Raw genomic sequence first — 19,243 nt, 5'->3', positions numbered from 1 at the left:
TTGCTGTTTTTCTCTTCCCTTAAAGCCTACGTTATTTCTATTTTCATGTGTAATTCTTAGATTCTCACATTTTCTCTAGTCTCTGTTACAGCACAAAGTGGAGGGCTGGGGACAGGAAAGAGAGGCTGTCATCAAATACTTTCGATCCAAATAGGGTAACTTCCTTTCCTTCTGTGAGAACAGCCAGGGGTAAAAAAAGAGATGCGGAATGTGCCTGGAATATTAAAACGAGGGAAAGTTGACAAATGAATATGTAGGAATTGCTGCCAAATTCTGCCAAACTGTACGAATGGAGTATAAGGAAATCCTGACCCTCCGCAACTCTTCCAACTTCCCAGCTACTCCAGCTCGCGCCAACGCGCGAGTAATTGGCGGCGCGATTCTGCATGACGTCACACACCCGGCACTCCAATCCACGTGGGGGAGCTCCTGGGCCCGCCTCTCCCCGTAAATGGAAAGCCACGCCTCTTTGTTGTGGCCAATCAGCTGCCGCCCTTCGGCCTCTCTTCTCCTTTTCCCGCCATCCCGGCCCGCCCCTCCTGGCTCGATGGTCCAATCCGGGAGAGGAGTGCCTCTTTCCAGCCCGTGTGCTTCCCGGTGAAATGAGAGGAGGCGTTTCGATCGCTTGGCTCCACCTTGGCGTGCAGCGCGGGCCAACCCGAACTGTCGGAGGGAGGGGGCGTGGCTTGGAGTTCCCGCCCCCGTCCTGGGGTTTACGGTTTGCAGGGGGGCGCTGGTCTCAAGACCCGGCCACCAGCAGTCCGGTCTCCGGCTAGGGCGGGGCCCCTCGAAGCTGGCACCATGGAGCGCCCTCCCGGAGACGGCTCCGGCCCCAGCCCCGCCGACCAGCCCTCGGCTCCCTCCGACCCTCCGGACCTGCCCCCCTCGGCTCGCACAGAGCCGGAGCCCACTTCTGAAGACCAGCCTGCCGGCCCCAGCGCGGCGGGGGAGGCCCTGACGGTGTTGGCTTCCTTCGGGAGGCGGTTGCTGGTGCTGGTGCCCGTGTACCTGGCCGGGGCAGCAGGACTCAGCGTGGGTTTCGTGCTCTTTGGCCTCGCCCTCTACCTGGGCTGGCGCCGGGTTCGAGACGCGAAAGAACGGAGTCTCCGCGCGGCGCGGCTGCTGCTGGACGACGAGGAGCGGCTGACGGCGAAAACACTTTATCTGAGCCAGCGCGAGCTGCCTGCCTGGGTGAGCGACCACCCTCGGCCCGCAGGGCGGCAGGGCCCCCCCCTTCCAGTCCCTGCGTTCGCGAGGCGCTCGCTCCTTGTCCCCGAAGCCAGCCCAGCACGCTGGGACCCGGGACCCCCCGCCCCTCCCCCTCCCGCTACTTGTCCCGCTAGCCGTCCTCCCGGCGGGACGCGCCACCCTCGGGGCCGGCTCTCCCCTCCGCCCTCTCCCCTGCTTCTGCCTGTCCGCACGCCCCGCGCCTTCCACGAATCGGGACTTGCTCTGCGCTCGGGCCAGAGCTGTAGTGGCAGCTGGGGAGCGCGTCTCAGCCGCGGAGCTCCCCGCGCCCCTCCTCGCCGCCGCCGCCGCCCGCGCCCGGCTAGCGAGCATCCCGTGCGCGGTGCCGCCCCGGGCCTCCCCCGTCTCCCCTGCGCTCAAGACTTGAACCTTTTGGGAAAACCTAGGCAAGGCCACAAAGTTCTCCCTTTCCGGCCCCGACCCCGGATACCTGCGGAGACCGCGCCCCGGGTCACTCCCCAGCCGAGCCCCTGCACCTGCACCGCGCCCCAGGCTTCCAGCTCGGGGCAGCCGGGCCGCAGCGCAGCGCAGCGCAGCGGAGCGGAGGCGGCCGCGGGCCGCGCGGGGGAACTGGGGGCGGGGGGCCCGGCTGCTGCAGTGCCCGCTACCCCGCTCGGCCGCGCCCCGGCCCCACCCTTTTCCGGACTGTGCGCGGTGCCTGCTCGCTTGGGGCTGGGACCGAGACCCTTATTTCTCTGCCCCGTCTCTTGTGGGGAGGCCTCCCTGCCCCATGCCTTGTCTTGGTCGCGGGCAGAGCCCGTTACAGGGTCCCACCCTTCCTGTTCCTGGCCGAGGTGCCCGCCTGCCCGCAGGATGACAGAGAGATGAAGCAAAGTTGATTCGAGGCGCGCACAGCCGTGGTCCCCAGACCCTAGGTGGAGACCAGCAGGAGAAACGGCCCCGGGGGAAGTGTGACCCGGCCAGCAGCTGTCTCGGTCCCGTTCCTTGGGTGGAAACTGATCTTTCAGGGCGCAGATTTACTTTTCCCCTCCGCCCCCACCCCAATACATAGCCCAGGTGGGCCGCTTTTCCACAGTAGGCATCACACTTAGAGAAAGAAAAACCAGGGCCAGGTCCGGAAGGGCTGTTCTCCCTGTTCCTGCGGTTCTTCTTTGCTTTCTTAGCCAGGGGAGGAGGGGAGGTTGGAAAGGAGCCCCGACTCCGAATGCATCCGAATGCGGGGATTCCTTCTAGTCGGATTGGCAGGACCTCCTTTGCCAGAAGGAATGTGCCCTTCTCCCCTGGCTGCTCTCTGGCCCAGCTGCTGCCATCATTTCGATCCTTGAGCTGTTCACAAAGCAACTTTGTGTGGCCAGTGCTGTCAGCTTCCTTTGTTAGAAGCCACAGTGCGCCCTGGACAGGAAGGGGCGATATCTGGGGCATCCCAGACTCTGCGGGAGAGAAGCTCCGTCACTTCTGTGTTTCTGGAACTGTGGGCACCCACTCCACATCATGGTAGGCGCCAGGGGCTGGGGCGTGCGTGCTCACCCCTCTCTGCCTTCCCCACCCGCAGGTTAGCTTCCCGGATGTGGAGAAGGCTGAGTGGCTGAATAAGGTGAGGGTGGAGTGTCTTCAGTTTTTTTTTTTTTTCATGAGGGAGAATGAAAAGGGGTTTGTTTCTCCCGACAGAGTCCTCCCCCTTCAATTCTTTTTTCTTCTGGTTGTTTGAGCCACACCCAATTGTGCTCACCCAAAGGGTGCTGGGGGGGGGGTTGCCCAAAGAGCTGGGAATCATACCCAGGGCTCCCCCTTCTCAAAGCTGTCTCCCTTTGTAGCTCTAGCCCCAGGGAGGATACGGAAAGGACTGGCCTTTAGCGGGGAGGTTGGGCTCTGCCATGACCAGGAACTTCCTCTCCTCCCAGATTGTGGCCCAGGTGTGGCCCTTCGTGGGCCAGTATTTGGAGAAGCTTTTGGCTGAAACCGTGGCACCTGCTGTTCGAGGATCTAACCCCCATCTGCAGACATTTACATTTACAAGAGTGGAGCTGGGTGAAAAGGTGTGTGTGTGTCTGTGTGTGTGTGTGTGTGTGTATCTGTGTCTGTGTCTGTATCTGTGTGTGTTTAAGGGAGAATGCTGAAAGGGAGCAGATGGGACAGGGAAGGTGGGTGGCAGAGCGGGCTGAGATGCTCCTCCCCTCTCAAGAATTTCTCTTTCTCTCCAGCCCTTGCGGATCCTAGGGGTCAAGGTTCACACAGGTCAGAGCAAAAAACAGATCCTGCTGGACTTGAACATCAGGTACCACTCAGCCCGCTTCCCCTCCCGCAGGATCCTGGTTGCACTGACTACTTCCCCCACTCTCCGCATTTCAGCCTGGCTCTCATCCTCTCTTCCCTTTCTCACCAACCCCTAGCTATGTCGGTGATATCCAGATTGATGTGGAAGTGAAGAAATATTTCTGCAAAGCGGGACTTAAGGGCATGCAGGTGGGACGGATGTCAGGGGTCCCCCATAGTAGGAGTCATTCCACTGAGTTTCCTTTTATTTGTTGGTCTTTTTTTGTGGGGGGGGGGGCACACTGAATAATGTTTACTACTACTTCTGTGTTCTGGAGCTGCTCCTGGTGGAGGTGGGGGACCCTATGGTGTTGGGGATCATACACAGCGGGCACTCAGCCCATCGAAGCAGGTCCCCAGCCCTTAAGATTCGCTGCACATTGGGAAGTGGCAGCTAGAGAAGGGGAGCTGGGAGGGGGAAGCCTTTCATCTTCTCTTTTCGCCCTAGCTACATGGGGTGTTGCGGGTGATTCTTGAGCCACTCATTGGGGACGTTCCTATTGTGGGAGCCGTGTCCATGTTCTTTATCAGACGCCCGGTAAGGAGCATGAAGGGGACGGAATGGGCTCGGGGAGAACGGGATCAGGGGAGGAGCAGTCAGCTCTGGGGGATGGTGGAGGGAAGTGACGAGCACTTAGGGGTCTGGCAGCTCTTGGTTGGGCATGACATGGCCATCTTACAGTCTGTCGTAATCCCCCTGCTCTTTCCTTCTAGAGTCTCGACATCAACTGGACAGGGATGACCAACTTGCTAGATATCCCAGGACTCAGGTATCAAGACTAGCACCTGGGGGCTGGAGTGATAGCACGGTGGGTAGGGTGGTTTGCCTTGCATGTGGCCGACCTGGGTTCGATTTCCAGCATTCCATATGGTCCCCAAGCACCGCCAGGAGTGATTCCTGAGTGCAGAGCCAGGAGTAACCTCTGTGCATTGCTGGGTGTGACCCAAAAAGAAAAAAAAAAGGAATTAGCACCTGCCTAGTGTTCTTTCCTGGCCGGGGGCTTCAGGGATATAAAGCAATAAGATGCCATGAGTAGGGCACTTGCCTGGCACATGACTGACCTGGCTTCAGTCCCTGGCACCCCATAATGTCCCCTGAGTACTGCTAGGAGTGATCCTTGAGCACAGAGCCAGGAGCAAGGCCTGAGCGCTGCTGGGTGTGGCTCAGAAACAAAACAATCAGAAAATAGAAATGACTTCCCTCTAGCTTTGGGTTGTGGGAAACACAGTTGGAATTTGGGGGGGGGCAGCTCACCTCTTTAGGCCACACCCAGTGGTGCTGAGGGCTCTGTGCTCAGCGATCACTTCTGGGGTGTTCGGGGGACCAGACGTGGTGCGAGGGACCCAACCTGGGTTGGCTGCTTGCAAAGCAAGCCCTCTCCCCACTGTATTATCTCCCTGGCCGGCTCATGTCCCTTTTTCCCTCCTCCACTCAGCTCCCTCTCTGACACCATGATCATGGACTCCATCGCTGCCTTCCTTGTGTTGCCCAACCGATTATTGGTGCCTCTTGTGCCCGACCTTCAAGATGTGGCCCAGTTACGTTCCCCTCTTCCCAGGGTATGACTCCTGCCCCGTGAGATGGCGCCTTCTCTCAGCAGCCCCGGGTAGGGGCCTTCAGTGTCTCACTCTTTGATTTCCTGTCGCCAGGGCATTATCCGGATTCACTTGCTAGCTGCTCAAGGGCTGAGTTCCAAGGACAAGTACGTGAAGGGCCTGATCGAGGGCAAGTCCGACCCCTACGCCATTGTGCGAGTAGGCACCCAGACATTCTGCAGCCGTGTCATCGATGAGGATCTTAACCCTCAGTGGGGAGAGACATATGAGGTGGGTTGCTGAGGAGCAGGGCTGTGTACAGTAGGAAGGGAGAGAAGATGCTGACAGCATGATCTGGTCGCTCGGTGTTCCTCAGGTGATAGTCCATGAGGTCCCCGGGCAGGAGATTGAGGTGGAGGTGTTTGACAAAGACCCGGACAAAGACGACTTTCTTGGCAGGTGAGAGTTTTGCCTGCGGCATTGGGCTGATAGTAACAGGGCTTGCTTTGCATGTGGTCATTTCTGGCTCAATCCCCAGCATCATGTGGTCCCCTGAGCACAGAGCCATACCCCCCAGCACCACCAGGGATGACCCCTATCCCACCCCTGTCCACTTCCTGCTCCAAGTGATTCTATGTTAGTATTCGAAAGCCCTGGTGCAACCAAAGTCCCAGAGGTGATGCTATGACTTTTCTGAACTTGGAAATCGGCATCATTTTCCCTCCAAGTCTCTCTACCCTTTGCCCTCCCCATCCCATGCATTTGTGTGTGTGTGTACCTGAGCCTTGCATGAATCTCGACTACCTAAATATTCCCTGCATAGAAGGAGAAGGGACTGTGAGATCTGCCCTGTATTGGGCGGCGGGTGAGTGCGTGCGCGCCACTGGCCTCCTGCTCCTTCCTGTCATTCCCTCCCTCTTCTCCAGAATGAAGCTGGATGTTGGGAAGGTGTTAGAGGCTGGAGTTCTGGATGACGTAAGTTGAGAGGAGAGGAAGGGGGGACGGAGGGCTCACCCACCGGGCAGACAGGAGTTGCTGCTGCCGTGGCAGGGGAGAGGCTGGGCTCTAGTCTGAACCACGCTTCACTTTGTCCTCCCTCTCGTTCCAGTGGTTTCCTCTCCAGGGTGGGCAAGGCCAAGTTCACCTAAGGCTAGAATGGCTGTCGCTTTTGCCCAGTGCAGAGAAATTGGAGCAGGTAACTGACGTGGGAAATAGGAAGGTGGCAGGGGATCAGCCAGTAGCTGGAAATCATGGGGTTTGGGTCTGACTGCATTCGCTGCCCACCCACCAGGTTCTCCAGTGGAATCGTGGCGTCTCCTCCCGACCCGAGCCCCCGTCAGCTGCCATCTTAGTTGTCTATCTGGACAGAGCCCAGGATCTTCCTGTGAGTGTGGCTTTCAGTGGGTGGGTGCGCAGGAGAGCCTGGGTGCAGCACTCCACGTCCTCCCCAGCCCTGCCTGCTCTGCTCTAGGGGCAGCAGCAGAGAATGGAGGGGCTCTGGGCTGAACCATCGCACAGCCGGGAGGGCACTGGTCTTGCATGCATCCGACCCGCGTTTGATCCCCGGCACCCCCTATGGTCCTGCAAGCACCACCAGGAGTGATTCCTGAGAGAATCACTCAGAGAGCCAGAAGCAACCCCTTGAGCATCACCAGAACCAGAACCAACCATCACCAGAACCAACCACAGAGCCAGAAGCAACCCCTTGAGCATCACCCGGGGTGGCCCCGAGACAAACAGAAGGGCTCTGAGAAGGGGACTTGAGCCACCCCAGGGCAAAAATTTAGATGAGCGTCCTCCTCCCTTCAACAAAACGAAACCCCGTTCTGAATTGTACCCCCACAGCTGAAGAAGGGGAGCAAGGAACCCAATCCCATGGTGCAGCTGTCGGTTCAGGATGTGACCCGGGAGAGCAAGGTGAGGGGCAGGATACCCCTTGGGTGCGGAGCAGGGGACAAGATGGTGCTCAGGGCACCACCCAGGGTTCGAGTAGTGCTGAGGCACCGCCCTGATTCCACCCCACGTCTCCAGGCTGTGTACAATACCAGCAGCCCAGTGTGGGAGGAGGCCTTCCGGTTCTTCCTGCAGGACCCTCAAAGCCAGGAGCTTGATGTCCAGGTAAGACGACCACCATTCCGGCCCCTCCTTTATACGGTTGCCTTTTCCAGATCTCTGCTGTTTCTTTCCTTCATCTTTTTTGCTCTCCATTTTATTTTTTCCCCTCTATATTTGCAGTTGGAATTTTAGTTTGGCAGCTACACTTGGTGGTGGTCAGGGGCTATTTCTGGCTCCATGCTCGGGGTTTCTCCCAGTGGTATTCAGGGACCTGGCAGTGCTGGGGATCAAACTTGGGCCTCCCACTCGCAAAGCTTCCACTCTAGTCTGTTGAACTGTCTCTGGCCCATCAATTCAATTTATTTTTTTTTCCTTTTGGGTTTTTGGGCCACACCTGGCTTACTCCTACTTACTTACTCCTACCGGGGAATCACTCTTGGGAGACCTCAGGGGACCATAAAGGGAGTCAGGCATTGAATCCAGTATATCAGATCCAATCTCCAACTCCTTGATAAAAATTTTATTGTTATTGTTGGGTTTTTTGGGACCCTATGGTGTTGGGGATTTATTCAAGGCTTTGGTTCTGGGCCATACCTATAATGCTCAGGAGTTACTCCTGGCTCTGCATTGTAGTGCTGGAAGAGTGTGCGTGGGATCAAATGCTGGTTGACCTTGTGCAAGGCAGAGTCCCTACCCACTTGTACTATGCTCCGGTCCCTATTATTTTTTAAGAAGATGGGGTCAGAGATCTATAGGAGTTAAGGCACTTGCCTCACAGGAGGCTGACCTCCGTTCAGTCCCAGACACCACATATGGTCTCAAAGCAGTGCTAGGAGTCATCCTAGCACCGCCAGGTGTGGCCCCAGACACCCTCCCCCTCAAAAGAGCAAAAAGACCAAGGAGATGGCGCCAAGGTGTGGGGTGCACACTTTGGGTATGAGATCCCCAGCTTTGATTCCCAGCCCTGCATGGTCCCCTGAGCACCACCAGGAAAAGAACCCAAAACTTGCTGGGAGCAGCCCTGCAGCACTGCTGGCTGTGGGCCAAAAAGGAAAAAAGAGAAACAAAAAGAACCTGTTGATGTTAGATACCTGGTGTTTATTTTCTTTGTTATGTTTGGGCAGGACTATTCCTGCTTCTCTGTTGCTCAGGGGCTGGAACCAAGCATTCTTATACATGGCATGTGCTCTAGCCCTCTGACAGTCTCCTGACCCCAAAATACCTGAAATGTAAAAGGTCAGACAGAAGAGCATAAAGCAATCTACTGGGGCTGGATGCATAGGACAGTGGATAAGGCACTTCCTTGCTTGTGACTGGCCAGGGTTCGCTCCCCAGCATCCCATATGGTTCCCCAGGCATTGCCAGGACTAAGTCCTGAGTGCCGAGCAGGAGTAATCCCTGAGCATTGCTGGGTAGGCGACTCCAAGGCAAGCAAATAACCAGACTCTACTTTCTTAAATCTTACTAGCTGCTGTATAGAAAACCATCCAAGAATGATTAAATGTTAACTGAGTAGTGTGGAGATAAAAATATCCTTAGGAGCCTGAGAGTAGTGCAGTGGGTAAGGCACTTACCCAGAGCACTCAGCTCTAACCTCAAAAACCTCGCCTTGCACACGACGGACCAGGTTAGATCCCTGGCATCGTATGGTTCCCTGAGCCCACTGTGAGTGATCTGTGAGTGATTCCTGAGTGTAGAGTCAGAAGTAAGCCCTGAACATAGCCAGGTGTGGCTCAAAAAAAAAATCAAATAAAAATATCCTTAGCATAGAGCTAAGGATGGCCAGACCAAGGCGCAGAGTAATGAGTATTAATCCTCGTGAAAAAATCTGCACAGTCACCAGATAGTCTCTGCAGAATCTTTCCTCCATCTTTTTGCCTTGGCAATCCCCCGACTTTCTTCATTCTGTTCTTGCGTTCCTTTCTCTAGTTATGTAGGTCTTTTTCTTCTCATACAGGCCATGTCTTGCCAGTCTGTGTTTGGTCTCACTTTTCTTTGCATGCTCCAAAGAATCGTAAATCATGCCAAAGCCACCAAATCGTAAATCTTGCTGCCACCAAAATGGGTTCTGAATCCAAACATGAAAGTGACATCTGGAGTGGGTAGACATTTTTTTTGGTTTTGTTTTGTTTTTTTAGTTTTTGGGTCACACCCAAAGATAGTCAGGGGTTCCTCCTGGCTCTGTACTCAGGAATTACTCCTGGCAGTGCTTGGGGGACCAAATGGGAAAATGGGGATTGGCCCTGGGTTGGCCACATGCAAGGCAAATACCCTCCCTGCTGTACTGTCACTCTGGCCCCCTTACATGGGGACTTAATGTGGGATTTAATGGCAGAGCAGAGGAGAATTACTGTGTAATGGAAATGGAATGAGCAAAGGTTTGGCACCGAGAATGCCGTGTTTGTCTTCCCCCATGCCACCTCCCTCTCCCTAACTGTTCGCTCCGCCTTCCTCCCCCTGACTATAGGTGAAGGATGACTCCAGGGCTCTGACTTTAGGGTCACTGACCCTGCCCCTGGCTCGCCTGCTGACCGCCCCAGAACTCACCCTGGACCAGTGGTTCCAGCTCAGCAGCTCTGGCCCAAACTCCAGGCTTTACATGAAGCTGGTCATGAGGGTACGGAGATGGAGGGACTGCTGAGGATGTGGACGGGCACTGTGGATACCTCGGTATCAGGAGATAAGAAGGGGGACCGTCTACGGTGGAATTGGCCGGTGTGTCTGGAAGCCCCTGCTAGGCGCCCCAGACACACTTGGGATCTCACTGGGGCAATAAATGTCGTATGAGGAGGGTGAGCATGGGGCCGGCCCTGCTGAGATAAACCCAGCACTTGGTTTGCCTGTCAGAGCTCGGCTCTGCCCACATGAGTCACACCCCTCTGATGGTGGCCTGGCCTCTGTCTCTGTCCCTCCAGGTCCTGAACTTGAGGTTTTTTGTTTGACTTTGGGCCGCACCTGGCATTGCCTGCCCGGAGATCACTCCTGCCGGGACTTGGGAGGACATTTGGGGTGCCAGGGATCAAACTGGAGTCAGCCGTGTGCAAGGAAAGTGCTGTACTGTCTCTCCGACCCCCAGGTCCTGTACTTAGATTCCTCTGAAGTTCATTTCCCCACTGCGCCTGGAGCTGCTGGTGCCGGGGACCTGGACAGCCAGAGTTCGCAGATAGGCAGCAGTGTGGATGCGCCACCTCGACCCTGCCACACTACCCCTGACACTAGCTTTGGAACCGAGGTGCGTGTCCGCGTGAAAGGCCTGTGGCCTGTAGCAGCCTGGGCTGTGTGCAGGCCTGTGGAGGCGGGTCTGCGCGGCGTCCCTCTTGCCGACAGGCGCCCGTGCCCCTCTTGCCTGTAGAACGTGCTCCGGATCCACGTCTTAGAGGCCCAGGACCTGATTGCTAAAGACCGTTTCTTGGGGGGTTTGGTGAAGGGCAAGTCAGACCCCTACGTTAAACTGAAGCTGGCCGGACGAAGCTTCCGGAGCCGTGTCGTTCGGGAAGATCTCAACCCCCGCTGGAATGAGGTTTTTGAGGTTAGAGCTGAGGGCTCCGGGCTCTTCCCCATTCTCCTCCTAGTTCTAAGAATGTCCCCGAGCCAGCTGGGGTTGCACTCCTCGCGGGAGGGTGTCTAACCGCTTTGAGAAGCAAAGCCGAGAAGCCCCTCTGGCTCTCACGTGTCCTCCCACTAGGTGATCGTCACATCGATCCCAGGCCAAGAACTCGAGGTGGAGGTTTTTGATAAGGACCTGGACAAAGATGACTTTCTGGGCAGGTGAGAGGCTTGGAGTTCAGGGGCCAATGGGCTGGGGCTGCGGGGGACGGGCCTGCAGGCGTCAGCTCCTCCCTCCTTGAACCTTCTCTTCTCCAGGTGTAAAGTGAGTCTCACCGCGGTTCTAAACAGCGGCTTCCTTGATGAGGTGAGCCCAGAATTAAAATCAGCATCCAGGGGCTGGAGCGATAGCACAGGGGGTGGGGCATTTGCCTTGTACCAGCTGACCTGGGTTCGATCCCCAGCATCCCATATGGTCCCCTGAGCCCCACGAGGAGTGATTCCTGAGTGCAGAGCCAGGAGTAACCCCTGTGCATCGCTGGGTGTGGCCAAAAAGGAATAAAAGCATCCCTTCTGGGTAGGAGGCAGAGCACAGCAAGGAGGGGGCTCACCTGTGCACACACCCCGCCTGGGTTCGATCCCCAGCACCCCAGGTGGTCTCCTGAGCATCGCCAGGAGTGATTCCCGGGCACAGAGCCGGGATTCAGCCCCGAGCACCGCTGGGTGGACCACCTCCTCCCTTCTTCACCGAAGGCTCGTTCTTGGGAGCCTTAACTTTGCCCCCGTTCATAGTGGCTGACCCTGGAGGATGTGCCATCAGGCCGCTTGCACTTGCGCCTGGAGCGTCTGACCCCTCGGCCCACTGCGGCTGAGTTAGAGGAGGTGAGGAGGGCGCGGAGGGGGCGGGGCTTGGGCGGGCGGGGCCGCGCTCCCACACCCATGGGTGCCCTCCCCTCCCTGGGCAGGTGCTGCAGGTGAACAGTCTGATCCAGACGCAGAAGAGCGCGGAGCTTTCGGCGGCGCTGCTGTCCGTGTACCTGGAGCGCGCTGAAGGCCTGCCGGTAAGACCCGCTGCCCACAGCCCTCAGGTCTGGGGCTCCCTGTGCATGGCGATGTGGGGTGAAAGAAGCCTTGTTCCTAGGCTGGGGGTGGGGCTGACGGGTGCCAGTGGGACTGCAGGGCCTAAGGGTGGCCCCAGAACATGTGGGGAGAGAGGGAAGCCTGAGCCGCTCCAAACGGGAGACAGCCTGGAACATTTCACCCAATTCTCCCTCGCCAGCTCCGGAAAGGTACCAAGCCTCCCAACTCTTACGCTACTCTCACTGTGGGAGACACGGCTCATAAAACCAAGGTAGGAGGAAACTGCGGGGCTAAGGAAGGAAGGGACGAAGGGCTGAAGGGATACTTGGCCAAGCCGGGTTCAATCCCATCACCCCTGATGGACCCCAAAACCCGCCAGAAGTGATCCCTGAGTGCTGAGTCAGGATTCACCCCTGAGCATCTCTGGGTGTGCCCACAAAACAAAAATAATAAAAAAGTATAAACAAATAAGAATGGGAGCGGGGCTGGAGCAATAGCACAGCAGGTAGGGCATTTGTCTTGTATGCGGCTGACTCGGGTTCAAGTCCCAGCATCCCATATGGTCCCCCGAGCACCGCCAAGAGTAATTCCTGAGTGCATCAGCCAGGGTGTGACCCAAAAAGAAGGGGCTGGAGCAATCGCACAGCGGGTAGGGCGTTTGCCTTGCACTCGGCCGACCCGGGTTCGATTCCTAGCATCCCATAGGGTCCCCCGAGCACCACCAGGAGTAATCCCTGTGTATAGCCAGGTATGACCCAAAAAGGAAAAAAATATTAAAAAATAATAAATTAGAATGGGAGAGACGAGAGGGGGAAGAGTAGCAGCTGCTGACCCTCCCGTCGCCTCCTGCAGACCGTTTCCCAGACTGCAACGCCCATCTGGGACGAGAGCGCCTCTTTCCTCATCAGGAAACCGAACTCCGAGAACCTGGAGTTGCAGGTACTGTGATTCACTCTCCGGAGAACTTCTGTCATTGGCCAGGCCCTGAATCAGGCACAGAGCACTCCGGGACATCAGATCCTGTCTCATCTTTCTGAAATTCAACTTCCGTGGGAGGCAGAGGGATGGGGCGGGGCTCACAGGGCCTCCCCTCGTGCTCAGAGCTCTTCCTGGCTCTGTGTTCAGGAGTGACCCTTAGCGGTACTCAGGGGACATACGAGGTGCTGGGATTTGACCTGGGGCCGACCGCATGGCTGCATGCAACGCAAAGTGCCTTTTCCATGTCCTGTTCCTCTAGCCAGGAATTTCACAACCTTTAGGGAGAAAAATAATCAGAAAAGACTCCCAGACTGTTCACTGAGGTAAAAGACATGGCAGAGAGACAGTGGTTTGAGGGCCCAGGTGACCCTAACCTCAGGCCAGACTCGTGGAAAGGCAGAGGTGGAACAAAAGGTAACCATGATGATGATGCCTGAGCTTAAGGACAAACAGGCTCTGACAAGAAGGAAAAAGCTTCAGGTGGAGAGAGCGAAGGAGAAAGAAGGAAAGTCTTAGCTCAGAGGCACAAGGAAGAGCAAGACTACAGGGGGTTTTGACTATATATCCAAGAGACATGGGAAATGTTTGGCTTAGAAATGTTGACCTGGTTTGGTTTGATTTCGTTTGGGGGCCATATCTGGTGGTATTCAGGGGTTGCACCTAGCTCAGTGGGCCCCTTCGTGGTGCTCAGGGATCAAACCTGGATCTCTTACACGCCAAAGCATCTCCCCAACCACAAGGAACATTTGAAGGAGTGAAGAATGACATACCAAGGTTATGTTTTATGATAGAGTGGAGAAAAGTGGGCTGGAGGGGCTGGAGAGAGAGTTCAGGGGTAAGGTGCTGACTCAGGCTCAATCCTCAACACTGCTGGATGTGGCCAGAAAGCAAACAAGAGTGGAGTGGAGAAAGATAGCACCGGAGGGAGATGGCAGATTATTTAAGAGCCGAAGAGTAAATGAAGTAAGACAGGAAAACCTGACCGGGCTGGTGCACTTGCTGCATGCAGGAAGCCCAGTTCAGTCCCAGCACCGCATGGCTCCACAGATGCCAGGAGCAGCCCTGGAGGGGCTGGAGCGATGGTACCGTGAGGAGGGCGTTTGCCTTGCATGTGGCCAACCTGGATTTGATCCCTGGCATCCCCCTCCTGGAGTGATCCATGAGGACAGAGCCAGGAGTAAGTCCGAGCAGAGCCAGGCGTGGCCCAAAAATCAAGAAATAAAGTTGAGTGAATAGTAAGAGAATTTCTTAGCTAGAAGTCAGTAGAAGGACCCAGAAGAATAAGGCGGCTTAGAGCACCCACCCTAAGTGTATGTTTGTTGGGGCTGGCGCCATAGTGCGGTGGGTGAGGCGCTTGTCTTGCATGTGGCCAAGCAGAGTTTGCTCCCCAGCGCCCCGTATGGTCCCCTGAGCCTCTTCAGGACTGATCCATGAGCACGGAGCCAGGAGTAGCTCCTGAGCAACCATAAACAAACAAATGTGTATGGTTAAGGCCAGGCGGATGGTTCACATCCTGTGAATGTGGGAGACCAGGGTTCGATTCCTAGCATCACAAGTTCTCCAGCAGCACCGAGTGACATCCCAGCACTGTGCCTGGAGTAGCCACACTACTGTAAGGCGTGGGTGAGGGCTGGATGGTAGTAGAGGGGCTAAGATCCTTGTCTTGCATATGGCTCACCCTGATTTGATCCCCAACACCACATGGTCTACATGATCCCAGAGCACAGAGCCAGGAGTAACCCTTGAGCAACCCCTTAGCACCTGAGGATGGCCCAGAAACAAAAATAATAAGGAGCTGGAGTGATGGTTTTATCTGAGTAGGTTTTATCTGTGGCATCCCATATGGTCCCCCAAGAACTTCCCGGAGCAATTCCTGAGTGCAGAGCCAGGAGTAATCCCTGAGCATAGCTGTGTGTGACCCAAAAAGCCAGTCAATGATAATAATAAAGGATGTGAGCATCATAGCCAGAAAGTTCGACTGCTGACAGGCATTACAGCCATTACGTGCATGCCAGAACTAGAATGCAAGCCCTGTAAGATAGCATTGCCGTCCATGCATGAGACCCAGGAGCAGTGCCAGCCCTGCAGGGCTCCCTGAGCAGCAAGCAGAGAGCAGCCTCTGAACACCACTGGGTGTGACTACACAATAAGAACCAGTAAAGAATGCAGTCCCCAGGCCGGGACGTGACTCAGTGGCAACGAACTCTTAGTTGAGGTCCACACGTTTTGGTTTATGTGTTTGGGGTGAGGAGTGGCTGCAGTGTCACACGTGTGCAGCCAGAGTTGCACTTCCCGGCACTCACACATCTTTGAGTGCAGTGTTCACCGGGCATCATGCCCACTTTGATGGTGCGTACACACACCTGGCTGTGGTGCAGCAGGAAATTGCTCCTGGTGCTGGATGGCATACGGCAAAGCTGCCAGGCATGTCTGGTGGACATGGAACGTGGACACGTGGATTTTGAGCCTATGACAGTACGCATGCTAGACCCACCTAAGTTGTGAGGCAGGTGCCACCCCAGGCTCTTTATTTCCATTTGTGTGATTCTCCACACCCTGCAGATATCACTGTGTAGTCTGTGCAAGTGTAGGAAGAAAGTCCAGTTTCCTACTCAGGAAAAAAAAAGGGTGGGCCAGAGAGATACTCGGTGAGTTGAGCGCATGCTTTGTATGGGGGAGGCCCAGGTACAGAGCCCAGCACCACGTGATTCTTAACACCTCCAGAACTGACCCCTGAGCACAGACCGAGGAGTAACCCCTCAGCATTGCCAGTTATGGTCATCCTCCCCCCAGAAACAAAAAAAAAAAAAAAGAAAAAAGGGGAAGAGGAGTTAGATAATACAGTGGGTTGGGTGTTTTTCTGACACATAACCCACAAGTTTCCATACTTGCCACCTCATAGTCCCCTGAGCCCACCAGGAGTGATCTCTGAGCACAGAGCCAGGAGCATAAACTCCCTGAACATCACTGGGTGCAGCCCCAAAACCAGAGGGGGATAAAAGGAAGAGGGTAAGGGGAGACAGCTCATAGGGTTAACCTCAAAGGGTTACTCAGTGGGGCTGGAGCGATAGCACAGCGGGTAGGGCGTTTGCCTTGCACGCGGCCAACCCGGGTTCGATTCCCAGCATCCCATATGGTCCCCTGAGCACCTCCAGGAGTAATTCCTGAGTGCAAAGCCAGGAGTAACCCCTGAGCATCGCTGGGTGTGACCCAAAAAGCAAAAAAAAAAAAAAAAAAAAAAAAAAAGGGTTACTCAGAGGATTAGTACAGTGCCGAGCTTTGCATGTTGAGGCCCGGGTTCAGTCCCTTGCACTACATGGTCCCCTGAATACTGAGCTGGGAATACACTTGAGCATCAGAGGGTGAGCCCCCAAATGGGGAAGCGGGATCAGCGAATGGCACGCGACCCCGTCCCTTCTAGGCCCTTCACAAAGGGAACATCTCTCTCCAAAGTCACCAAGAATTCAAGCATTTGACCCGAATTTCCTGACCAAGCTGCCTCTGCTCCACAGGTCCGGGGCGAGGGGTCTGGGACGCTGGGCTCGCTCACGCTGCCCCTCGCAGAAGTCCTCGCGGCTGACCAGCTCTGCCTGGACCGCTGGTTCACGCTCAGCAGTGGGCAAGGGCAGGTGCTGCTGAGGGCACAGCTGGGGGTGAGTGACGGCAGACTGGGGACGGGGGAGGAGGGGACCACAGGGAGGGTGGGTGGGCCGAGACGTGGGTCCTCGTAGTGGGGGGCTGAGCTGCTGACAGCATCCCTGCCCCCCAGATCCTGGTTTCCCAGCACTCGGGCGTGGAGGCCCACAGTCACACCTTCAGCCACAGCTCGTCGTCTCTGAGCGAAGAGCCGGAGCTCTGGGGCCCCCTGTCTCACCCCACCGCCTCCACCCCGGAGCTCCGCCAGCGCCTCGCACACAGTGACAGGTGGGGGGGAACTGTCCCTAGAGGCCAGGCGGCAGGTGTCCCGGCCCCAACCCTGAGTCACTGCTCTCTCTGCAGCCCCCAAGATGCTCCGGCGGGGCCCCTGGGCCAGGTGAAGCTGACCGTGTGGTACTACAGCGAGGAGCGGAAGCTGGTGGGCATCGTTCACGGCTGCCGGTGAGTCCACGCCCGCCTCCTCCAGGCTGCCCACCCACGCCCCTGGCCTCCTCTTAACCACCTTCCGCCTTCTGTCACAGCGCCCTGCGACAGAACGGACGGGACCTCCCGGACCCCTACGTGTCACTCTTACTGCTGCCAGACAAGAACCGGGGCACCAAGAGGAAGACCTCCCAGAAGAAGAGGACCCTCAACCCTGACTTCAGCGAGCGGTCAGTCAGCGGTCTGTTGGGGGGCTGCCGTGGGCTGGGGGGGTGTTCCTCCGCTGACACCGGTGCCCCCAGGTTTGAGTGGGAGCTGGCCCTGGACGAGGCGCTGCGGAGGAAGCTGGACGTGTCCGTGAAGTCCAACTCCTCCTTCATGTCACGAGAGCGGGAAGTGCTGGGGAAGGTAAGCAGGGTGGGCACTGGCCACCAGGGGACACTGCTTCAGTGTGTGACCCAGGGGTGGGCTCCGTGGAGGGAGCAGAACCCCAGCTTGCCCCCACGTCACCCCACAGGTGCAGCTGGACCTGGCCGAGATAGACCTTTCCCAGGGAGCTGCCCAGTGGTGAGTGTCCAGTGGCTGGGGGGACTGGGCTCAGGTACCGAAGGAGAGAGAAGAAACCATGGGGAGGGGCTGGAGAGATAGCACAGCGGTAGGGCGTTTGCCTTGCACGTGGCCGACCCGGGTTCGATTCCCAGCATCCCCGTTGGTCCCTCGAGCACCACCAGGAGTAATTCCTGAGTGCATGAGCCAGGAGTAACCCCTTTGCATTGCCAGGTGTGACCCAAAAAAAAAAAAAGAAAAGAAAAATAAAGAAGAAACCACGGGGGCAGGAGGGAGAAGAGCAACACAGAGGAGACGCTGGTTCTCTGCCGTGAAGAGCCCTCGCACCCTGTCTCGTTTATACATGGGCCCGAGTGGCCTCTTTGTACCTGAACCTTCTCTCCTCTCCCACAGGTATGACCTCCTGGATGACAAGGGCAGCGCCTAGGCGCAGGGCGCCTGCCTGACTGTCTTCTGGCCTCACCTCTCGCTGCATCACCGCCTCAATGTGATGAACCTCCAGCTTGGGCCAGGGGCAGAGCCTGCGGTGCTCAGCCCTCTCACCTCCCAGGCCCCGGTGCGGGCCTTTGCCTACCAAAGAGGAGGCCCGGCGTTCTCCTTCAATGCACGGCCTTTGTCCTGAGGCAGGAACCTGAGCTGGCTGTTTCCTGCTCTGCCTACACAGCGTCTTCCGTCCGGACTCCTCAGGGCCTTCTGCACCTGTGCCTGCCACTGACCGCACCATCAGTGGCGTTAGCTTATGCCAAATACAGCTTTTGGAAAGGTCTTTTTTTTTTCCTTTCTTTCTTTCTTGAGGTGCTGGGGATCGAACCCAGCGCCCCACGCATACAAGGCATCTATGCTCTAACACTGAGCTATGATCCCCCGCCCCAAGACCTTCCTTTCACTGGGGAAACCACCTTCTTCCCTGCCATGAACAGTGTTTATGGGGTGCACAGAAGGGCGGGAAGGTGGGGAGACCAGCCTCAAGCTGGGAGCATCTTTGGCGATTGCATGTACCAGAGGCTCCCGGGCACTCCGTCCATTTCTCTCCCCACTTTCCTCGAGTCTGTCCTGAAAATGATACCTGGTAACCGGAACACTTGGATTCCGTCCAGGCCTTCAGTTTGCAGTCATCCATCAGTCTTGGCGCTTCTGAGTGGTGCCGTGCAGAGCACTGTAAAGTACTGAGGACAGCTGGGCCGTATTTTGACCAGGTGCCAGGATGTTGACACACTGACCGGAATTGAGTTGGCTTGTGCATCGACTCTGTCATTCCACTGTGTCTTATATTAAACATCATAATCAAACCAGCTGCGTCTCTTTTCCTTAAGGCTTTCTCGTCGCGCGTGTACTCCAAGTGTTAAGATTTCATTCACGAAGCTGCTGTTGCGTTTCTGCTGAGACTTAGTTCACTTGATAAGCAGTGAAATGAGAATTTTTTTTTTTTCTGTGTCACACTCAGAGGTGCTCTGAGCTCAGGAAGCACTCCTGGCAGGGCCCACTGTACTATCTCGTCACCTTGAGAAATAAATTTTGTTTTAGATCTCAAGATTAAGGGGTTTTCTTTATTAAATTTTTTTTTCCTGGTGGGCCAGAAAGATAGTACAGTAGGTAGGGCACTTGCCTTGCATGCGGCAGACCTGGGTTTGATCCCATAGGGTACCCCAGAGGGTCCCCCAAGCACTCACCTCAGTAACCCCTAAGCATCTCTGATTGTGCCTCAGCACCCCCACACACACACATACACACACATTTCGGGGACCAGAGAGATAGTACAGTGGGTAGGGTGCTTTCCTTGCATGTGGCCAACCTGGGTTTAATCCCGGCACCACATATGGTTCCCAGAGCCCCGCCAAGAATGACCACTGAGCACAGGGCCAGGTTTATGCCTTAAGTA

The 19,243-nt window shown here is 56.3% G+C and overlaps 1 protein-coding gene across 1 annotated transcript; it reads left to right on the top strand.

Annotated features, from left to right (window-relative positions):
- Nucleotides 1–596: 596 nt before the first annotated feature.
- ESYT1 (extended synaptotagmin 1) lies at nucleotides 597–18,665 on the top strand. Its single transcript, XM_056119976.1, has 31 exons — nucleotides 597–1,191; nucleotides 2,762–2,803; nucleotides 3,111–3,245; nucleotides 3,411–3,484; nucleotides 3,600–3,672; nucleotides 3,971–4,060; nucleotides 4,237–4,292; nucleotides 4,959–5,082; nucleotides 5,173–5,349; nucleotides 5,435–5,517; nucleotides 5,985–6,033; nucleotides 6,167–6,253; nucleotides 6,350–6,442; nucleotides 6,904–6,975; nucleotides 7,090–7,176; nucleotides 9,581–9,730; nucleotides 10,190–10,345; nucleotides 10,466–10,642; nucleotides 10,799–10,881; nucleotides 10,978–11,026; nucleotides 11,452–11,541; nucleotides 11,625–11,720; nucleotides 11,939–12,010; nucleotides 12,592–12,678; nucleotides 16,230–16,370; nucleotides 16,487–16,641; nucleotides 16,717–16,815; nucleotides 16,896–17,027; nucleotides 17,100–17,205; nucleotides 17,315–17,364; nucleotides 17,758–18,665. Exons 1-31 carry the CDS (start codon nucleotides 802–804, stop codon nucleotides 17,789–17,791), a joined length of 3,309 nt encoding a protein of 1,102 aa, XP_055975951.1. The 5' UTR covers nucleotides 597–801; the 3' UTR covers nucleotides 17,792–18,665.
- Nucleotides 18,666–19,243: the final 578 nt, after the last annotated feature.

Source organism: Sorex fumeus, unplaced genomic scaffold, assembly GCF_029834395.1.
Source record: "Sorex fumeus unplaced genomic scaffold, SorFum_2.1 ptg000042l, whole genome shotgun sequence".
NCBI lineage: Eukaryota > Metazoa > Chordata > Mammalia > Eulipotyphla > Soricidae > Sorex > Sorex fumeus.
Note: the sequence above shows the minus strand (reverse complement) of the source record. Positions and strands in the feature narration are given on the sequence as shown.